This window comes from Amblyomma americanum, chromosome 5, assembly GCF_052857255.1.
Source record: "Amblyomma americanum isolate KBUSLIRL-KWMA chromosome 5, ASM5285725v1, whole genome shotgun sequence".
NCBI classification, from domain to species: Eukaryota; Metazoa; Arthropoda; class Arachnida; order Ixodida; family Ixodidae; genus Amblyomma; species Amblyomma americanum.
The window spans coordinates 168801573-168821895 of NC_135501.1; the positions used below are offsets into that span (position 1 = coordinate 168801573).

General features: G+C 46.4%; 1 protein-coding gene across 1 annotated transcript; it reads left to right on the plus strand.

Annotated features, from left to right (window-relative positions):
* The first annotated feature begins 864 nt into the window (after positions 1–864).
* LOC144133013 (peptidoglycan-recognition protein 1-like) lies at positions 865–18487 on the plus strand. The gene is made up of 4 exons (XM_077665800.1): positions 865–1087; positions 4923–5171; positions 6572–6777; positions 17681–18487. Exons 1-4 carry the CDS (start codon positions 1009–1011, stop codon positions 17867–17869), a joined length of 723 nt encoding a protein of 240 aa, XP_077521926.1. The 5' UTR covers positions 865–1008; the 3' UTR covers positions 17870–18487.
* The last annotated feature ends 1836 nt before the right edge of the window (positions 18488–20323 follow it).

Here is a 20323-nt window from a genome sequence, read left to right on the forward strand (position 1 = left end):
ATGACCACTCTGGAGAGCTTGGAAAGCGCTGTTATTGACCCTGCATCAAGAAGCAGATATATATATATAAAGGACTTTTTCAAGAAATCGACGCAACATTTTCCTGACTTTGCACTTTTCGTTTTAATGGGGGAAGTCCACTTACTACGAAGTTCGAATACAACGAACGCGATCCGCGTGATCGTCAAGTTCGTTATAGGCGTGCTCGACTTACTACATATCAGCTTAGCCCCGATATAACCAGACAAGAAAATACGCGTTTCCAGACTGTAAAGCAGCGAACCTCTCCGATAAGATTAGCCCAGTTAAAATGTCCCGAAATTAGCTGGATTAGCCAGAGTTTTCAAAATATTGCAATATTTCTATGGAATAAAAAGTACTGAAACGAACTCAGATGCTCAAAAAACGGAAGACTCAGCTTTCCTCCCTGTCATGCGATTTGCTTGTTGCGCATCGTCACTTGCGTGTTACGTCATGCGCAAAACAGAAAATAGAGAGAAAGGGGGGGCGGAATGGCGGCCTTGAGCACAAATCGGTCGCTCGTGGAGAGGTGACAAGCGGAACGACACCTGACAAGTAAGAGGATCTGGCCCCGTTCCAGCGTATAGCCATGCTTGAGGACTCGCACAGTAATAACAAGGAAGCGAAGCAGGCCGAACTAGAGAGACAGCATGCCGGCCTCGGCACACTACAGAACAAAATAATTGCTTCAAAAAGATATGACGACAGCTTTAAGAAACGAATAAGGGGAGAGGAGGCAGACAAAGTGGAGCTCGTAGAGAGTGGGGGTAGAGGGGATGTTTCATCGCAACTGGAGTTTTCCCTTCAGTATTACGCAGACGCATTGTTCCCTGCGTGCATAGAAGGGTACCTAGAAGAGGCAATACATCATACTGGCAAAGCTGCTTGCGGTCTGCACGATGCGCGAACCCGAGCCGCCCGAGAGCATTTGGCGATGTGATAGCGAGGTCCAGAAAGAATAACACGCGCCCGGACGTTCTTGGGAGGATGTGGGAATTCGGCATGGCTCGCGGGCTTGTCTTCGTGGTTCTCCTCATCGGAATTATGCTTCAGACCGCGACTCCAGGTGAGGAGGAAACAGATAATCCCTCGCTATGTTTTGTCAGATTTATGTTGGCAGTTGTGAACACGAAAGAAAATTGTCCTCGACGTAGAAGGCAACAGGAAAATCACTGTGTCCGTTGCGCATATCGAGGCCATTGCGATGATCGGCCTGATGAATTGAGCTTGGTTACCACTCTAACCCATCCGGTACTCCAGTAATAGGTGCTTCATCAGCAGTCAGCATAGGAGGAATTTGTGCACTTTGAAAACATACATTGTTACGTTCGTGCTTGCCCGAAGTGTGTTTTGTTAAAATAAACTTCCGTTTTTAACATTCTTGTTGCTATTCGCCTCGACGTTGACATTTCGTCGATTGTGAAAGAGGGCGAGGTCCTTTGTCAAGCAGCTTTCCTCACCTTTTATAAAGCGTAGGGAATAAAATTAAGGTGTCTGAGGCCCGATGACTGAATGAGGTTATAATGCAATCGTACGGCGTAACTAGCGTCGGATGCCACGCACTGGTCATGGTGCTCGTACACGCATTTTGCTTTATGTTCTGCAGCGAACGCTCGATAATCAAAGTGGCCGCACTCCCAGTTGTTGCCCACACTCGGAGAGACAATATAAAAATGCAGTGATGCACAATGAATAATGCATAATAGTGTAATTAAGTATGCTCCCTTCTGACTGTATAGGCACCAGTCTCGGCATATGGAGAACATTTTGAGCAGCGGGTGGTGTATTTGCTGCTTTTGCATTTCCATTCAGACGAATCTGGTGATGCTCGAGAGACTACATGTTTTGAGCTTTGACAGAATTCTTGAAAAAAAAAGAAAAACATAATGCTATATTTTTTTATATTCTTTTTCACCTCCTCCTGACACTTGTTTCTTAAATTCTAAAGAAATTAGAGGTTCCTTTTTTACATTTTTGAAAAAGACTACTATATTAAAAAAATGGCAGATTTGAGACAGTGTTTTGTGTGCGCTATTCGGGATACGTATAACAAGGAAAGTCGATATGCTTCTTTAGCACTTCTATGCGCTTTTGTCTAGTCAGCTAATTTAAGGGAGATGTTCTGTATAGTGGCGGAGAAAACATTCATGAAAATAGCCTCCCCTGACAGTTTCGATGTTTTCGAAATTTCTCCTAGGAAGCGCTAACTCCCTAACAAGGTCGCAATAGGCCGACATACTCTTTCTTACATTTGCTTTAAGCGCGCAAAATATATTCACTGTGTCTTGTATATTTCGGTTCATGCGTCATTGCAAATATGCGAAATAGCGCTGTGGGCGAAAACACTGCCTCCGCCATGACGTCGTTCTTAATTTTTTTTTCGAGCAAATCAGTAGGATGATTGACAGGGTATCTGGCAATCACGGTGGACTCTCGGAAAAGGAGACATTGCGCCTGGTACAGGCTTTCGTCATTAGCCGAATAACAAATGTAGTACCCTACCGCAAACTGCGGCAGGGCGACAAGAAGAAATTAGACGCAGTAGTCAGAGCAGCCATCAAGAAGGCGCTTGGACTCCCCACCAACACGCCCATTGATCACCTTCTCCACCTTGGAATGCATAACACGCCGGAAGAACTACTCGAAGCTCACCAATCAAGCCAAATAATGCGGTTATCAACGACCAAAGCTGATAGACGAGTCCTCGAGGATCTGCACATATCGCTTCCACCAACAACGGAATACAGAGGGGACATCCCCTAGGACTGGAGAGATATACAACTAGTTAAATAAGTAGGCACAGAACAGGGTTAATTGGAGGGATATGAGAGAGGCCTTCGTCCTGCAGTATAGGCATCGTTAGGATGCTGACGACGGTAATTTTCAGTCATTGTAATACAGAAGTAAAAATAACCCGCCCAGGTGGCTCCTTAGCTAAAGCGTTCGACTGCTGATCCAATCTCGCAGTGTCGAATGCCTGCCGCGGGGGCCGCATTTTGTTGTCGAAATGAAAAACAACGCGTGTGTGCTCTGCGATGAAGTGCACGTTAAATGCCCCGAAGTGGTCTCAATTAATCTGGAGTCCTCCACTACGGCGTCCCTAATACCCTACGTGTCGCTTCGGGACGTTAAGTCATCATTCCGCTATAAGAAGGTGCAATTGCTATGGCGGTCAATACATCAACCCATTAAAATAACATAAATGGGGCTGTAACGAACTTAAAATTTTCATAACCGTTCTGACTCACCTTTTATGATGAAAGCGGTGAGGATGAACTTCGGCAGCTTCCATGGCGGTTGTGGTATGGTCTACGCACCGCAACTGAAAGGGAAAGAGGGAACGTGGAACATAAAAAAAACAACAAAATACTTCATTATACTTCGACTGTAAGGTAAAGTCAAGGCTATGCATGCTCCTTGAGGTTATCATTTCAGTTCCTTTGAATATAGACACCGAATACCGTAAAGTACTTTATAAAGGTCAAACAAGTTTCGCTTGTTTTCCAGAAGGTCCGGATTCCATGAACATCATTACGTGTGCTCAGCCTGTGCCGCATACGCGTCGCAGGCCCGAGTAGAGAGGAACACCGTCGAAAATAGTTGAATGTTCTTAAGCTCCAGAGCGTACAGATATAGATACCGCTCATGCTGGTTCCTTTCAGCACGCTGCGGTCCGAACGTCGAACCTTACACCCAGGAAGTAAACAAGTGGAGGCATCATTCACGGAACATTGCATCCTCTCGTTTCAACGACGGCCGTCGCACGCTTCCAGTGCCCTTCCTACGTCGCCCAATATGTCACTGTATGGATAAGACTGATGACATCACTATTGTCACAGAGTGCGCACAATGCTGAGCTCACGTTGCAAAAATAAGCGGCCATTTTGCTCTCTGCTCTCACTCTGAAGCGGCGTGAGACATGTGCAGTCTACCAAAAGTAACCAGGTTTCATGGTTTGCTTCTCACTAGTATTGTGAAGTCCTTACAGCTTCCCTAATGATCAAAAGGTCTTCAATGGCCAGGGCAAGTGTTCTCCTTACCTTATAGAGATTTCTAGCTCGAGGGGTAACATAATTGCTCCAGTTTATAGCTGAGAAGCAAACCATTCGGCCTGGTTACTTCTGGCAAAGACACGCATTCAACGCGTTTACTGAATACTCACTTTCTATGGCTTATGGCATTTCTGCCACAATAATTTTTTTTACTATTGCTATGGCATTCACATTTATATCATTTTTGCCATACGCATGTGAGACAAGCAAATCGTGTTTTCGTGCGTGTATACACAGCCGTCAGCCTCGAGGGGCCTGGCGGCCTGACGGCCTTCTGATAATTATTGTGCAGGCAGTTTCCTTTAAACCTGGTGTTAGCTATTAGGGTCATCTGTAGTTGCAACGAAACATTAGCAGTAATTCATCGATGTCCGGAGAAAATGCACGAACACAGAAAGATTGGTGGCCGCCACGACGGTGGCGTCATCTTCCGTGCCCATAGAAATCTACATTTTGTTGCTTTAGCGCCTAGCTCGAAACAGAGAGGGCGCCACACACCCGACCAAGGTTAAGCTTTAGATCAAGCTAGGGAACTTAGATTAAGCTTGCGAGAGCCGCGGGGAGCAATAACTTAAAATCAGCAGCCGAAGTCAAGCCACTGAATAGCCTTCGATGAGACCTTTCGGACGGTACACACCGATATGCACTGATTTCTGATACATGATGAATGCGGGAAGTATGTTTTCTACGGTAAATTTTTTTTTCCTGCGAACGTGACTGTGCAATTTATGAACCGTAAGATGTAGCCGCCATTAAATGTTCCACAGTTCGTACACGCTTTGTTACAACGAGGTTGTTCCAGTTCTCATTCTCACGGAGCTGTCCTTCAATACCCTCTGCTTGAGCCAGGGCTCGCAGGCCTGTGGGGACGCCAGTGGATGCCAGGGTACAAACTCCGGGTGATGCTGGCCTGCTCTGGTATCCAGTTCGTGCCCCGCTCCGGCTGGGGTGCGCGTCCACCCAAGAACCAGGAACGGCTTAAAGTTCAACCCGTGCCGCGGTTCTTCGTACACCACACGTTAGGACCGGAGTGCTTCAACTACTGGACGTGCTCGGAGAGGATGCGGCACTGGCAGAATTTCCACATGGACACAAGAGGTTTGCATTCGATGACCTTCTTGTCCGGGGTGCCTCTCATCTGTTCAACTCGGGGGCGTCATCACGAAACATTCTAAGAGCTTTCTAACTGAAACTCTCTTGTAACTCCGAAAAGAGCTAGCGTATGTGTTTGTGGGAAAGATGAAATAATCTCTGGCTATGAGTACCAAATGGATGAGCGCCTGCGTGGGTGTCTTCTTCAAGATCCAGTGCGGAAGGCGTCTTCGTTATGGCAAAGCAGCATGTATATAAGAACGAGAACCTCAATGACATCACTACTCTGCGATGGCTTGAACGTCTTCTGAGGTATGGGAACTCACCATTACCGTATATTCACTAGCCCGCCAGTGAGTATGCGCCATTTTGGATCTAAGACTCAGAGTCGGCAGTCGGGGGAAAAGGACGGGGCGGTAGCGGCTTATTCGTGGTGTATGGTTAAATGTCTACGTGTTCTTGGAGCGACATTTCTCTTCTTCCAGGATAAACGGGGCTGGTGTCGTGGTATGTCGTAATATTGTTAGCCTGCGCCCTAACCACAATGTTGCCGACATGTTGCAGAGGTGTAAGGGACATATGGGTCGGGCAGCTGTTGCTCCCGATTGAGTGCCATCTGCAGACATGTGGCCCAGGAAGGCAACTATGACTCTCTTAGAGACAATAGTTGGATTCAAGTAAAGAAAAAGCGGGTTGTTCCCGTCAAAGGACTACTTTCCAGCCAATGGCGTCGACCGATTCTCACGAAACTGCTATCGTGACAATACAAGGAGTCTGAGATGAAAGGGTATAGTCCCCTCTCTGCACTGTCACGCCACACTCTGCATTCTTGTGCTATTCTCGCTTGAAGGGTCAAGAGAATCAGCCGATGCTATTGCTTGGAAGGGGTCCTATGAGGGGGAAAAGCCGCTTTCTCCTTGACTTGTATCCGACTATAGGTTTAAAAAGACACGCACTGTCACCAGGTGGAATGCACTTCCAAGAGATGCTTTTTCTGCTGATAATGTAACAGTTTTTGAAGAAAGTGTACGAAAAACACTGGGATGATTTTTTTTTGCTTCACTGACTGTTGATTCATGTTATCCCCTTTCTACCGTATATCATGTATTTGCACTGCACCCTGTTCGTTTTATATATTGTGATTTCTTGCCAGTGGTGGCGCTGAAATGCATTTTTCTTGTGACCTGTATTGCCCTCCATGCTTGGCCTTCAATGACTGCAATATGTTTTAAATAAAAAATAAAACAATCAACGACATTTAGGCTTTTCCCACGGACTAATCGTTCGTCGCGACGTCTAAGTGCTGCTTTCAGGCCCATTTAGCTGCTCCTTTGCTCGCAGCAAAAAGGCATAAAAACGGAGTATAAATAGCAACACAGAATTCCATCTCGCGTGTCTTTGTCCAGGCTGGGACGACCTCGGCTACAGCTTCCTCATCGGGGGCGACGGTCGGGTGTACGTTGCCCGAGGCTGGGACCGCTCCGGCGCACACACCAAGGGACACAATAGCGACGCCCTGGCGGCGTCTTTCATCGGCGACTTCTCGCGACACCTGCCGACCCCGAGAGCGGCTTGGGCACTAAAGAGGCTTCTGGACTGCGGAGTAGCCCTGGTACGGTACAGCCAAGTGTTCACTTGGGCCAACCAGTTACGATGCATGAGAAGAACACAGAGGAGTGTGAAGGAGATACCTTTAGGCGGGATTGATCAGAATGCCAAATATTTATTATCAGATTTACCAGAAGCCAAATATGACAAAGGTGTTTCTTAATTTATTAGTTTTTTTCGGGAACATGCCTGGCTACTACCAGCAGCCAAATTTTTCTTGAGTTCGACGAGTTGCAAACGCCGCAAAATAGTACGAGAAGCCAGGAAAGGAACAGAATATATCCCGAGGAATTTCCGAAATGGCTGCTCTTTGGAGGCATTAAACTGGCCATTTAAAACAGACTAAAACCAAAATTTCTGAACTGATTTGGTCGCGAAAAAACAAATACGTATATTGAAGCGTTGCGAGTATGTTTCAAACATTTTCTTTGGAGGACTTGTTTTTACCCAGCCATAAACTTTCAAGGCTTGTCAAAAGACCAATTTGCTTTTGTTCCGCCCAGAAGAAATTGCTTAGTGAAGTATTATTACCCTCCCTCCCTCTTCGCCCCCTGCACAAAAGACCATGAAATTTTCAGACTATTCCGAGATGACCGCGCGTCACACCTGGGACATTTGAGCAAGAACGACCTATAATTCAGTTAACTGTTTCCAAGTGACTATCTGCTTGACGAGATGCCCTGCATCCATAACGCATTTAATGTCACTTATGGCGCAATAAGCGATGTATGGGTTTGATATTACCGTACGCACCACGTGAATTCATCTTCTTCACTGTCGTATTCGAATCTGTACTGTACTGTACTGTACTGTACTGTCCTGTCCTGTACTGTACTTTATCTGTACTCCCGTATGCAAATCTAATTTGTAAGTAGCCAATTTTGCATTCGCTTACGCACCTGCTATCTACCGAGATTCACGTAGAACACGATGCCCATGCCGTTACGCCCGCTGTGAAAAATATTAGCGGAGCACAGTTGAGGATTTCTATTCGTGCAGCAATCAGCTGCAGAGTCTGACTAAAATGCGCAGCTGCGTCATCAAAGTGTCACGTATATATATCTTCAAAGGAGGACTTGAGAAAAAGGTTATGTTCTTATTCCACCGTGTTCCAAAGTTGTTATTTTGTAGCAATACATCTGTACTAATTTTGAGCCGACGACATTTCTTTTTTTCTAAACGAACGATTTTCCCATATGTGAAGTTCTCGCGTACATGTCTGTTTGATGCACGCGTTTATGACTGCACATAATTTAGTAGCTTTTTGTTTGTCCTCAGTAGTGCAGAACAAATATATATTTATTTTATTCAGAGGGCTACAATTCTCAGGGTTCCTTGGAGCCTGTTAGCTGCACCCAATGAAAGAAATACAGTAAACCAAACGATTAAGAAACAAATCGTATATTAACAAAGGTTCTTTGAATGCGAAAAGATGATCAGATCTTTTTGTGAGTACTTGCCGGCACGGCTATCCACGAGAACGTATGCGACGAAATGTTTACGAACATTCTAGGCTGAATACGTCACAGGCCATTTTCCGACCGCCAAATGTTCGGAGCAGTGTTTTCAAAGCACGCCAAGAAAAGCCTGAACTGCGCGCCTGTAGAAGCTCGTTGTACCTATGAAGGTCAGCGAGGCATTGTTTCCTTGAATGAGAGGATGTGCGCAGCTAAGTTTAAAATACATCGAGCGAAAAAACAAATCGCAAAATTTTGCGCCGCACATGCGAACGCACTTGTGACCCAGCCAGTCAACCACTTGTTTTCACACCGACGTGGTAGCTTAATCGATGAGCTACAGCTGTGCTCAGTGATGACTAAGCAGAAAAAGGGAAAAAGTAATGCACTCGACTCACATGAGGTTCTTCGAAAAGAAGGGGTAAGCGGGCAAGATATGCTGGAAAACTAGGTAGTTAAGCTTAACGCTAGTAACAATTAATAAAGCAACACGAAAAGCTAGAAGCAAGGAAATAAAAATCGAGGATGTCAACTTGAGCCTATGGAGAGAATGCAGGCAGCTTAGGTATGGAAATTAAGGCAAAGTGTTTAATATGTTAACTACGTCGAGGGTCAGTGGTGGTTCATGTCGCGTATTCATGCTGTGGGACCACGATACTGATTCGCGTGGTGATGCCATGGGACAGCTCAGATTTTTCGTGGAGGCAGCAAAAAACACATGGATGGATGGATGTATGTATGAAAGTGCTTCATTGTAAACAGGATGGCGGCATTTACCACCATGCTGGGCCTTTTGTATTTATATTTTTAAGTTGCCAGTCAGACTTAGCTTTATTGTCTATAAATTTCATCCCTTTTCTTTAAAGTCAGTTTTAATCCAGAACTTTTAACCTGACATCAACGCCCTGCCTTTTGAGTCGCTAATCTTCCAATCGCTTTTTGCTAACCTTCCCGCAAATTCATTCACCTCATCTTTGTTATTTCTATTCTCAAGGGAGTCTGGGCGAGTGAATGTGCCTGCATCGACATCCAGATGGATACCGCCACAATCTAGCGTAAAATGTGTCACGCGCCAAGTTGCTATTGCCATCTGTTGGCAGTTCCAAGAGTCTCACTGGTAGGTGACGTCACAATTAAGAAAATTTAAGTGATTTAAGGGCGCCCCGCCGCTGAGTCACGACGCACAAGGCTGGGAAAAGTGCAGCAGCACTGAACGTGTTAAAGCTGAGTAAAAATAAAAAGAGCAGGTGCAGCAAGGAAGTTCGGTAATATAAAAATCTAAATTTAAAACAATTTGTAATGCAAAAAGTAAAATAGTGAGACTGCCAAAGTCTCAGTAAGAAAGATATTTGTGGTGGGGCTATTCTTTGCATCTACTGCCCCCCAGTATTATTATTATCGCGTTAAAAGGAACGACAGTACGCTGCTCATAACTGTTTGTGGCTAGCAATTGTTCTGGATTCACAATTCTGGCGATTCAAAGCCCGACAAGGTGGAGAACGTCGGGTACTCAGTTATGATGGAGAACAGCAAGATCAGTAACCCGCTAGTGCCAACAAGAAAGTCTTTGCCAGCAAGTCGGCTCGCTAGTAATAAAACAACCTTTCAACACTTTCATACGCCAGACAATGTAGAAATATTTTTTGAAAAGAAGAGCGTTGCTTTTTTTGCAAGAAAGAAAAAAGGCCATCGATCATTTGCGGGAAACGTATTGTGTAGAAGTGAGAGTCTCTAAGCACGGATCGTCGCGATATAGCGGATGTGCTTTATTAAAGAGTGCATTGAAAGACTGCTGCCCTGGGTTCTCTGCGGGCTGATTTAGAGCTAAAATCTCGTAAATCACAACAAGAGGGCCGCATTTTAACGCTGCGTAATAAATAGAAGAAATTGCTCATGGGGCGCACCTGGCATATACGCGAAGATCCGCGAAGCGCAGGCTACAGGAGCTTTTCACGACATTGTCAGCTGCATTGAATTTTAATGTGGCTGATGGCAAATATGTGTTAATTACGAAAAAAAAAATAGCGTGTATGCGTATAACACAGGAAAAAAAAACCTGTTGTATTTAATTATTCTGCTAAATATTTTTGCCTTTACGAGGTAACCAGCTACACGTGTTTAGTGGTTCAGATCTGTATTAGCCTCTCGTGGACAACACACTGATAATATCACAGAAAAATCACTGCACAAACAATTTTTCCTTCGACATGCTTTGAATTCCGCCTTACCTAGTGTACGTGGTCTCACATGATACCTTATCATTCGCCCCACGCTAGAATAAAATATGGCATTCCTTCACTAAAACTGACACTGCTGAATTAGAGAGTGCCTAAGAGTAAATATTGAGGTTTATTTATAGCGCATATGGTTGTACATGAATCACTCACATCCTTATTGAAAGTGGTTTGCTTTCAGACTCTGACAGAAACCGCATCCGTCGTTTAGGATTTTTTGTGCAGTTAATCAAAGGTCAGTACAGTATCGATGCATCCAACATTATATCGTATTCCTCTGGTTAGAACACAAGAGAACGACACGATTTTATGGCAACACCTCTAAACGCACGAGTTAATATCTTTAAGTGTTCCTATTTCCCTCGAAAGGTTACCGACTGGAATAATCTTGTAATTATGCAGTAACACAAGCACATCGGCCATGGCACACAGTTTATGAGGGACACTGTAATGGATAACTCCGCATTATTTTATAAACAACGTGAGGTTCTTTATAGTGCGCTGACATCGCACTGAATAGAAATGTTTCTGTCATTAGTCTCCATCAGTATACGGCCGCCACGGCCGGAATCTAACGACTTTGGGATAAAGAATCTCAGTACTTGCCAAACTTGAACTAAATTTTGTGAGGAGAGAAAAAATGAAAACAGAAAAACTGATTGTAGTTTATGCGTTCAGGAAAGCCAGCTGAAAATACTAGCTGTTGACCATAAGCAATATTTTGTATTGTCGGGCAAAGTGATGCTTTTGACTTGATATCTTTGATACTGACTCTTAAGCTTTTTAACAGTTTTTGTGATTATTTTTTAATGCCTTAACTGCTTGATCTGATTTTCAGCCGCACAGCTGGTGGCTAGCCGTAGATATTGTTTTGCGTGTCCCCTCCCAATCAATGACTGTTTGCTTTGCGCTGCATGAATTTCGACAGCTCCCGCGAAGCGAAGACTGCATACAAACTCGGACAGCAGCAGCAAGGGCCAACCGTGCCGCTACACTTAGCGTGTTTGGCGTTGAGTGAAGCAGGAACATTGCGCTCGCCTTTTGTCCAGATTGATTGATTGATTGTAAAACATCTTATTCGTCGGAAAGAGCTTGGTGCTAAGAGTTCGCGTTAAGTGATCGACGGTACATATCCCTCGATTACTTTGTCAGTCCACAGTAGTAGACAAAATGGATGTTTCAAAACAGCCGCTTTCACCTGCGGGTCACCACAGCGCTGCCTTCGCTTTTCTAGTTCTGGTCTTTCCCGACAAATGGCGCCACAAGTCCACAAATTGCTCTCAGTGCGCAAAACCACATGACCTGCAATACAATAAAAAAAAATGCGGTATGTACCGCGGCCGAGTCAGCACGAATGCTGTGCAAGAGCAGCATGTAGCGCGCTCTTTGAGGGACCTAAGCCAGCTGGGTTACGAGCGTATTCAAAGCGATGTTCGACAGCTTTTCTGCCTCGGCTTTAGCAAGCTGCCTTCGTGCGCTGCCGTATGAAGCTGCTCCTGCACATCTGTCGAGCTCTTCTCGGTTGCGGCGTCGAACCTCTGTGAGAAACACAGGGAAAATAAGGCAAAAGGTGGTCGTCGCTAACACGTGACCGTATTGATGAACCGGCGCCTGGGCGTCGACAATATAGTCGTCTGGCTGAGGTGAATGCCATTTTCTGCTCGCACATGAATATTGCTACGGTTGTGCTTTGTGACCTGTTTGGTAAGCCATTCGGGCGTCAGCTCGCTGCGAAGAAGGAGCCCGCATGCCGTGCACAAACGTCCACAGAGTCCTATGTATCATACATTCAGGACATATTAGCTCTCTGCATGAAAGTCGACGCCACTATGTCAGAGTGCGACAAAGTAGGTCACGTGCTCAAAGGCATCGCAGATGACGCCTTTAACCTTCTTGTATACAAGGACTGCGGAACGGTTGAAGCAATCATCAAGGAATGCCGCCGGTTCGAACAAGCGAAGAGCCGCCGAATTTCTCCGCAGTTCACGCGGTTGCCGAATACGACTGCGACATCGTCCTGTGTAGACTCGACTCCACCGAGCCGTCTGCCGACATCTGAGAGCCTGACACGACTTGTGCGCCAAGAAGTAGATTCATCCACCCGCAACAGACAGTACTCCAGCAGTATCCCTTATACCTGCAGGCTGTCGTTCGCAAAGAATTTGCCAATCTTGGGATTCAACCTGTTTGCTCAGTTAGTGCCCCATATGCTCGCCGCATGTCCCCGGAGCTCGGTTCTGAACGTGCATACTACCCTCGACGCAGCCGCAATCCAGATGAATGGAGAACACCTGATGACAGGCCCATCTGCTTTAACTGCTCCCGAGTTGGCCACATATCTCGACACTGCCGAAGCCGTCCGTCCTCGACCTACAGCCGCTACCCGCCGGGTTCTGCATATTCCCGCCGCTCTCCCTCGCCCTCGGAAACGACCTCTTCTGGCCACAACGCTCAGACCCCGCTTACCAACCGTTCGTCGTCACCTCAGCGCCGTCGATCTCCATCGCCCCGACCTCGCCGCCCTTCGTCGCCGGCCCCATATGCCCGCTCCCGGTCGGAAAACTGATGGCTGCAGCGTCTGGGGGTGATGCTGCTCTGACGACCCGACCAGAAAACCCTCCTTTAACTCTTCATGCTCATCGGAACATCCTTAACGTCGACGTGGACGGGGTCCCTGTTACCGCTCTGATCGACACTGGAGCGCACCAAGCACGAGCGTTCCAAGCACAAGCACAACCGTAGCATTATGCTACGGTCGTGCTTGTGCTTGGAACGCTCGTACATTGCGAGCCAGTCCTCCACGTCGACGCCGTCCGTTCCGTTGAAGGTCCCAGGATCTCTCGGATGGGCAATGATGAACGCCGGGTTGGCGGACGCCGACGGAGCGGCCCCTTCGCTGGTCATGGTTGAAGAGCCGGCGAGCTGACGACCGCTGCGAAGTTCCGGGCTTGCTGTGGCTGTACCCAGCACCTCCACCAATAATGTAACGTGAAGATGTGCACACCAAAAGGGAAAAATATATTTACAGGGAAACAGCTTACAGCCACGCAGCCGAACAACCGGGCACGCGAAGCCCAGCAGCAGAAACGCACTTCGTCCTCTTCGCGTTCCAAGCGCGAGCGCACCAAGCACGAGCGTTCCAAGCACAAGCACAACCGTAGCAATATTCTTCGGACAGAAATTTTTGTCATTCGAGGCGTTGGTTTCAATGTAAATTAAACCTTTGATGATGATGATGACTTTTGAATGACGCAAGGTCAGGGTTTTAAAGACGGCATGACACAGGGTCTTTATCGTTTACTCCCAGGTGGGGTCAAAGACCCATTTCCTAATCATTTCACCCCGGATAAGCCAAGCACCGTGCCAGGGCCAAGCTTGTACCCATTGTATCACCGGTGGGTTACCCACCGGGACTGTCCCTTTATCCTTTGATGCGCCAATTATCATTTAGATATAAAACAAGTAATTTAAGGCCTCAATAGCATAACCAGGCGCTAGAAAGCCAATCCGTTTACTTTTCAATGAAAAAAAAAAACATAGCTTCTTTTTTACCGCACGTAGTACCAGATTCCGCGCAAACTGCCAAATATTCGGAGAGTGTGATATTAAACCACCTGCATTTATGAAATCGACACCCTAGGGATCGTGGAACTATTTTGTTGTTCGAATATGCGCACAATGCAAAAAATACAAAAAAAGTTAGACATAACTACTTGTGGCAAAATCTATCAGCAAAAAAAAAAAATGGCGGCAGTGGAGTGCTACCAAGCTCACATTTTCTGAACTATTTTTTTTTCTGTGTTCACTAGTTCGCTTAAAAATGTACCCAATTTGTAATGTGCAGAAAGGTAGGCTAGTTTGACACAAGGAAATTAGTGCTAGCTAGAGGACGCTCTGAGAAAACTCCGCCTAAAGGCTCGCTAAAGCGACCTAAATCCATTGGTTTGTGTGTGAACTTCGCCGCAGTTTAAAGGAATCATGAAATTAATTTACTGAGGTTAGGATGAGCGCTCGGGTGATCGGCATTCCACCCCTAGTCATCGTACATTAAAAATTCCTAAGCTAGCTATATTAACACTGATGATATCGGTGATTAAAAATGTTCTCCTCCCTCAAATAAGAGACGCCCATGTCCCAGAAAAAAATAAATTAAGAAACTGCACCCATCGCGCCTCATCTCGCCTACGTCAATTCGGAGCATTACCACATTTCCCGCTCTACGTCAAGGGGAGGGGGGGGGGGGGTAAGGGCGGCTAAGAACTGGCGGCGAGGTGTCGCCCTAATCGCCTGCTAGCAGCAAGTTCTAAAAATTGTTTTTAAATTATAGGCTACACGCAGAGCTTTCAAATTTGACGTGAGTACTCACAAAGACCACCTCTCCTTATATATTGCTTCACAATATCTCCATCAAAATAATTTCAGGGTCCCTTTAAGGACGACGTTTGGCACAGACTGCCGAGCATGGTAGCTAAATGCCTTTCATGCTGAGGATTAATAAGCGTATTTTTAGGATCAAACGTCTGACGGCTCGTTGTCCGTTTCTGCGGTGCTACGAGCAAGACGTGACTGCTTTACAGCTGACCAGGGCAAATTTTTCTTAATCTAGGAAGGCTCTCTGAAACGGCTGTAAAGCTTTCCTTTGTCGCCGTATGGCTGCTCTTGATTGGATGCTATTGAGTAATTACTCAATATTACAAATAATGAGTAATTGCAAATCTACTTAATACAAATGTACTCTATCTTATTATCGTAAACAGTGGACTGGCGTGTTCATTACAACAGGCGAACCTTCACATTTATGCATTTTCAACTCTGTTGCGTCTAGCTAGCAGATTTCTGCTCGCGATGACTACACTATAAACAGAAAATAGTAAAAAGGGAGTAAACTGTTCTCTTGGGCACTTCCTTTTCTAAAATGGAAGGGTGCTAGAGGAGAGCTTACTCCCCTTTTTTATTTCCCTTATAGGCGTATTCAGGTTTAGAGTTTAGCCCACAGCTCTTCTTCCAGATTATTCATTGTTCATGGCGACGCCGCCGTAGCTGTAAAACTATTAGCAGTCGCAGCTGCAGCAGCTGTGGTGCTAGTGGTAGTAGTTACAGCACGCTTATAGGAATGGAAAATTTCGTGACGCCGCAACTTCGCGATCCCATGACCGGTTTTTTGACGGGGGGGGGGGGGGGGGGGGGTAGAGAAGTCGTCCCCGAGGGTAGAGATTTACTCCTAGAACTTAAACATTTTGACTCTTTTAATCCAGAATTTTCGTCCTGACGTCCGGGAAACTCATGGGGCGGTATACGTGTTTCCCTGATTTCTCCATGGACGAAGGCCGTTGGTCGCGGGGAATTTTATTTAGTCAATACCGTGAAATGAACGACATATGTTTCTATATGAAGGGTTCCCCAGTAAAAAAAAGCACAGGGGAGAATGAGACGCGTTATATGCGGTAATAATGAACCGCCTTCTAGTGGGAAAGCGCTCCTTAGCATGGTCCCATCCAAGAATCTTGCGTGAAGCCTCGGAGGGACTCGGGTTAGTTTGGTGGAGCGTCGCGCAAGGTGTAGCTAATTTGAAGCTGCTCGGGTAAGTTCGAAGGAGCGTCGCGCCAGCTGTAGCCAATGGGAGGGTGATCTTCAGGGTGACCTTGGCCAAACCTAGCATAGCAACAGCCGATGCAGAAATAAAAACGCATGCATTTGCACGCAAACGAGTTTTAACTACGTTAAAACCCTACTACCTTTTTTAGTGACATGCATTTCTTGATTTCGACGGTATTGGAAGCTTGTATGCTCTTGTGCCTTTTTGCTCCCCCTACACTCTTCTCTCCCCCCTCCCCCTCTATTCGCCGGTCTGGCTAAGCTACTGCGGCGTTATTCTGCTGAGATTTCTAGGAAATAGCTATAGATTTGAAAGGTTGTTGAAATAGCTATTGTATTTTTCGTTGCAGGTGCGGGGGAAGTTATGGCAAAGGCAGTCAACCAATTGTGTTTTCTCTGACGTGGTCACATAATCGAGGAGTTACAGCTGTGCTCAGGGACGCCTGAACTAAAAAGTTGAAAAAGTAGGGCATCTAATCCACATTAGCACTTAGCAAGGAAAGGACAGGGACGTAAGGCAGGCGAGAGAAGCTAGAATGTTTAGCCTAATGTGACTTAAATTTTAAGCATGAACATGAAAAGTTGAAGGCGGGCTGGAACGTCGATCAACGCTCTACCGCTGAGCCTTAGCCTTGACAGAAGGTGTGGAGAACCTGTTTCCTCCCTCCATTTCGATGCGGCCCATCTTCATCGTCGGCCGTCGGGACGGACAGCCACCGGCTGGGCGAGGAGGGAAGTCTCCCTCATGGGTAAAGGGAACGGCGACGGGAGCGCCACCTCGTAGGTTACGCGGAATTCTGCGGAACCGGAGAGAGCCCTTCGGGATCCGGCCAGCGTCGTGAGCGGTTGGAGCCGCATGCTCCCGTCACCTTCCGCGGCAGGCGCACGGGGATCCGTTGTGCCTTGCCGCTGGACTTCTGGTTCCAGGCAGAGAAGCGAGCGCAGCAAACGCGCGCTCTGACCGCCTTCCCCAGCAAATGCTAGGGAATGGCTTTGCCCCAAGAATGCAGCGCGCACGGGAAAACCCGTCCGCAATTATCGGCGCATACAAATGTTCGCCGCCGATACCTCCGAAGTCGCGCCCCTGCCCCAGCCGATAAGTCGGAAGTCCTTCTTACGTAGCCTTCTATTTCCGAGGAATGCCTCGTTGATGTTTTGTAGCTAGCTGGCCCGCTCTGTGTATTGATTGCAAGTGTAATAAATAGCATATGAGTGTTCACGCTGTGTCGTCCCTTCCCTTTGTCCCTCGAGCAAGAACCCCTCCGCGGTTAGCGAGCGGGAACGCTGCATCCGCGGAGTGGGAGTGCGGGCGGGGCGAAAGGTTTGTCCCCACATATTTCCACAAAGGCATGCTGAGAAGAGGGAACAAAACCTGGAATTGTAAACCTCACTTGTTAGTTGTATAACATGGAACAGCGTAGTTTACCAGTATAAGAAATCTAGTCTTAGAAAAAAAATCGAGAAGTAAATTCAGCACATGTTTCAGTCAGTGCCTCTCTCTTCATTGAACCGGTATCCCTGTAAAACGCAAACCCGCCCAGCTTTGATTGCGGTAATTACCCTTGCTTGCATTCACAGTCTAAAGATAAACGAGCTGGAGTATGTCTGTCGCTCTTTGCAGGGCAAGATCAGTCCGAACTACACACTACACGGCCACCGGGACGCCAACTGCAGAACGTGTCCCGGGGACACCCTGTACGCCTACATCCGACGCTGGAGACACTTCGGCGGGAGGCTGCAGAAGTACATCTGCGAGACGCCTCCTACTACGCCTGCTCCCATGTCCGGGGGTGCAAGCGCGGTTGCTTAGAGCGCTCGTGTTCGTGTTCTCCGAAACTAGTATTTCTCTCGCGTAGCCTTATTTCGTGGATCTTTTGGTTCCCTGTGAAACGGAAGTACAATCGTGGTGAGTGGTGCGGCTGTGCCTAGCTTCACCCTACAGCGATTAACGTTCACGAAAGCAGAGCCCCTCGGCTACGAAAAGAAGTACCTAGATTTTTTTTTTTAAGAATATGGTTCAAGCCGAACTCTTTCTTGATCTTGCGTCGATCACGGGGCAACAAAGGCGCGATAACGATTGCAGTCAAGCTGGTTGGCTACTGTCGTGAAGGAAAACGTCTACGGAAGAGTTTCTACGGGGTGGAAGGACAAGGCCGGACGAATGGGAGAACAACCTGTTAAAATGTACAAGCTTTCCATATGTTTAGCTCTAGTCTGTAAAAAAAGAAAAGTTTAGTAACATACATAGTCCCCAGTATTTTCTTCCCCTGCTACTGTGTACAATCTGTACAATCTCCATGAACTCTGGATAAAACTTCGGCAGACACCATTAAGATGCTTTCGCGTTCCCCCCTGTGTGCATTGTTTACGTGTAATGTTTGTACATGAATTAAACTTCTTTTCTATGAGTTTAAGTGTCTGCGCATTAATAGCGGACCAGACCGCAAATGTTCGGACCATATCGCTGCCCGGACGCTCTCGTTGGCTGGCTGCATGACTTACACTGAAAGTCAGACAGTAATAGGACAAAATTTGGCTAAATTAGTGCTTGGAATAATAAATGATCGGTGATAACAGTGGCAGTTGTCCTTAGCTCAAAATAAAACAACACGCTTCACCAAATCACACAGATACCAACCATTACAGTTTGGTTATTCGGTACAAGGAAATTTGCTTCGACGTGCAGGTGATTACAGGTACGTTGGTGCAACTATTATTTCAATCCTGAGCTAGAGGTCATTCAACAGTAAAGCTAATGAGAGGATAAGCTACCTCAAGAGCAAATTAAAATTTGCTTGAAGTGAAAGGAAATTCACCATCATCAGCCTGACTACACCCAATGCTGGGCACAGGCCTCTCCCATGTCTCTACAATGAACCCTGTCCTTTGCCAGCTGCGCCCACCCTACGCCCGCAAACATCTTAATCTCATCCGCCCACCTAACCTTCTGCCCCCCCCCCCCCCCCCCCCCCCTGCTATGCTTGCCTTCTCTTGAAATCCACTCCGTTACCCTTAAGGGCCAGCGGTTACCTTGCCTTCGCATTACATGCCCTGCCCAAGCCCATTTCTTCCTCTTGATTTCGACTAGGATGTCATTAACCCGCGTTTGTTCCCTCAACCACTCTGCCCGCTTCCGGTCTCTTAACGTTACCCCTACCATTTTTCTTTCCATGGCTCGCTGCGTTGTCATTAACTTAAGCTGAACCCTTTTCATTAGCCTCCACGTTTCTGCCCCGTAGGCGAGTACCGGTAAGATACATCTGTTGTACACTTTCCTCTTGAGGGATACTGGTAAACTGCTATTCATGATCTGAGAGAACCTGCCATATGTGCTCCACCCCATTCTTATCCTTCTAGTTATTTCCCTCTCATGATCCGGATCAGCTGTCACTACCTGCCCTAAGTAGACGTATTCCTTTACCACTTCCAGCACCTCCCTGCCAATTGTGCCAATTGTGCCAAATCAGGTGTACGCAGGCTCAAGAGAACTTTTCGGAAGTAAATTTAACCGCCTACAAAACACTGGTGCGTCCATGGCTGGAGGACTTGCGCGAGGTGTGGAACCTGAAGAACGAAGTGTTAATTCAGGAAGCAGAATGAGCACAAAAACTTGCATTACGCCTCACACCATCCCGGCTTCAGGAGGAAACTTGCACTCTTTTCGTTGTACAATTGAGCAAATCCGCCGGTTCTTCGTGTTCGGCGGAAGCGTAAACAGTTATGTCGTTCTTGCAGTTCATATCTTTGTTATATTATTATAAATGTCACGGCTCGAAATAACAAACAGCATTATATTAAAGCATGCACATCACGCGTAATACGAAACAAGCACACTGGGTTTCTTGGATAATTCAATGCCGCTAAAGATTGCTTCAAACATTTGTTTTTACTGTTGACCGCACACAAATGGTATCAGCTATGTGCTAACGTTGTGTCCGCAGCCTCGCCAGATGAGTTTTGACCTCTGTTTTACGATCGTTTGTGTGGCACCTAAAATATAGATTTTACTTGTTTAACCTTTTTCTTGCGCTTCGTTCTGTACATTTTTCTTCACGATGCATGGAGTGTCTCCACAGGTAAATTAGTCTTGGAAAGGATTTGTAGAAATAAATAAATAAATAAATAAATAAATAAATAAATAAATAAATAAATAAATAAATAAATAAATAAATAAATAAATACGAGCACTACTTTCCGGACAGCCGTGGAGAGAAAGAGGAGGAATGATGGCCTTGAGCGAAAGATTAGTCTCTCGCGGAAAGAT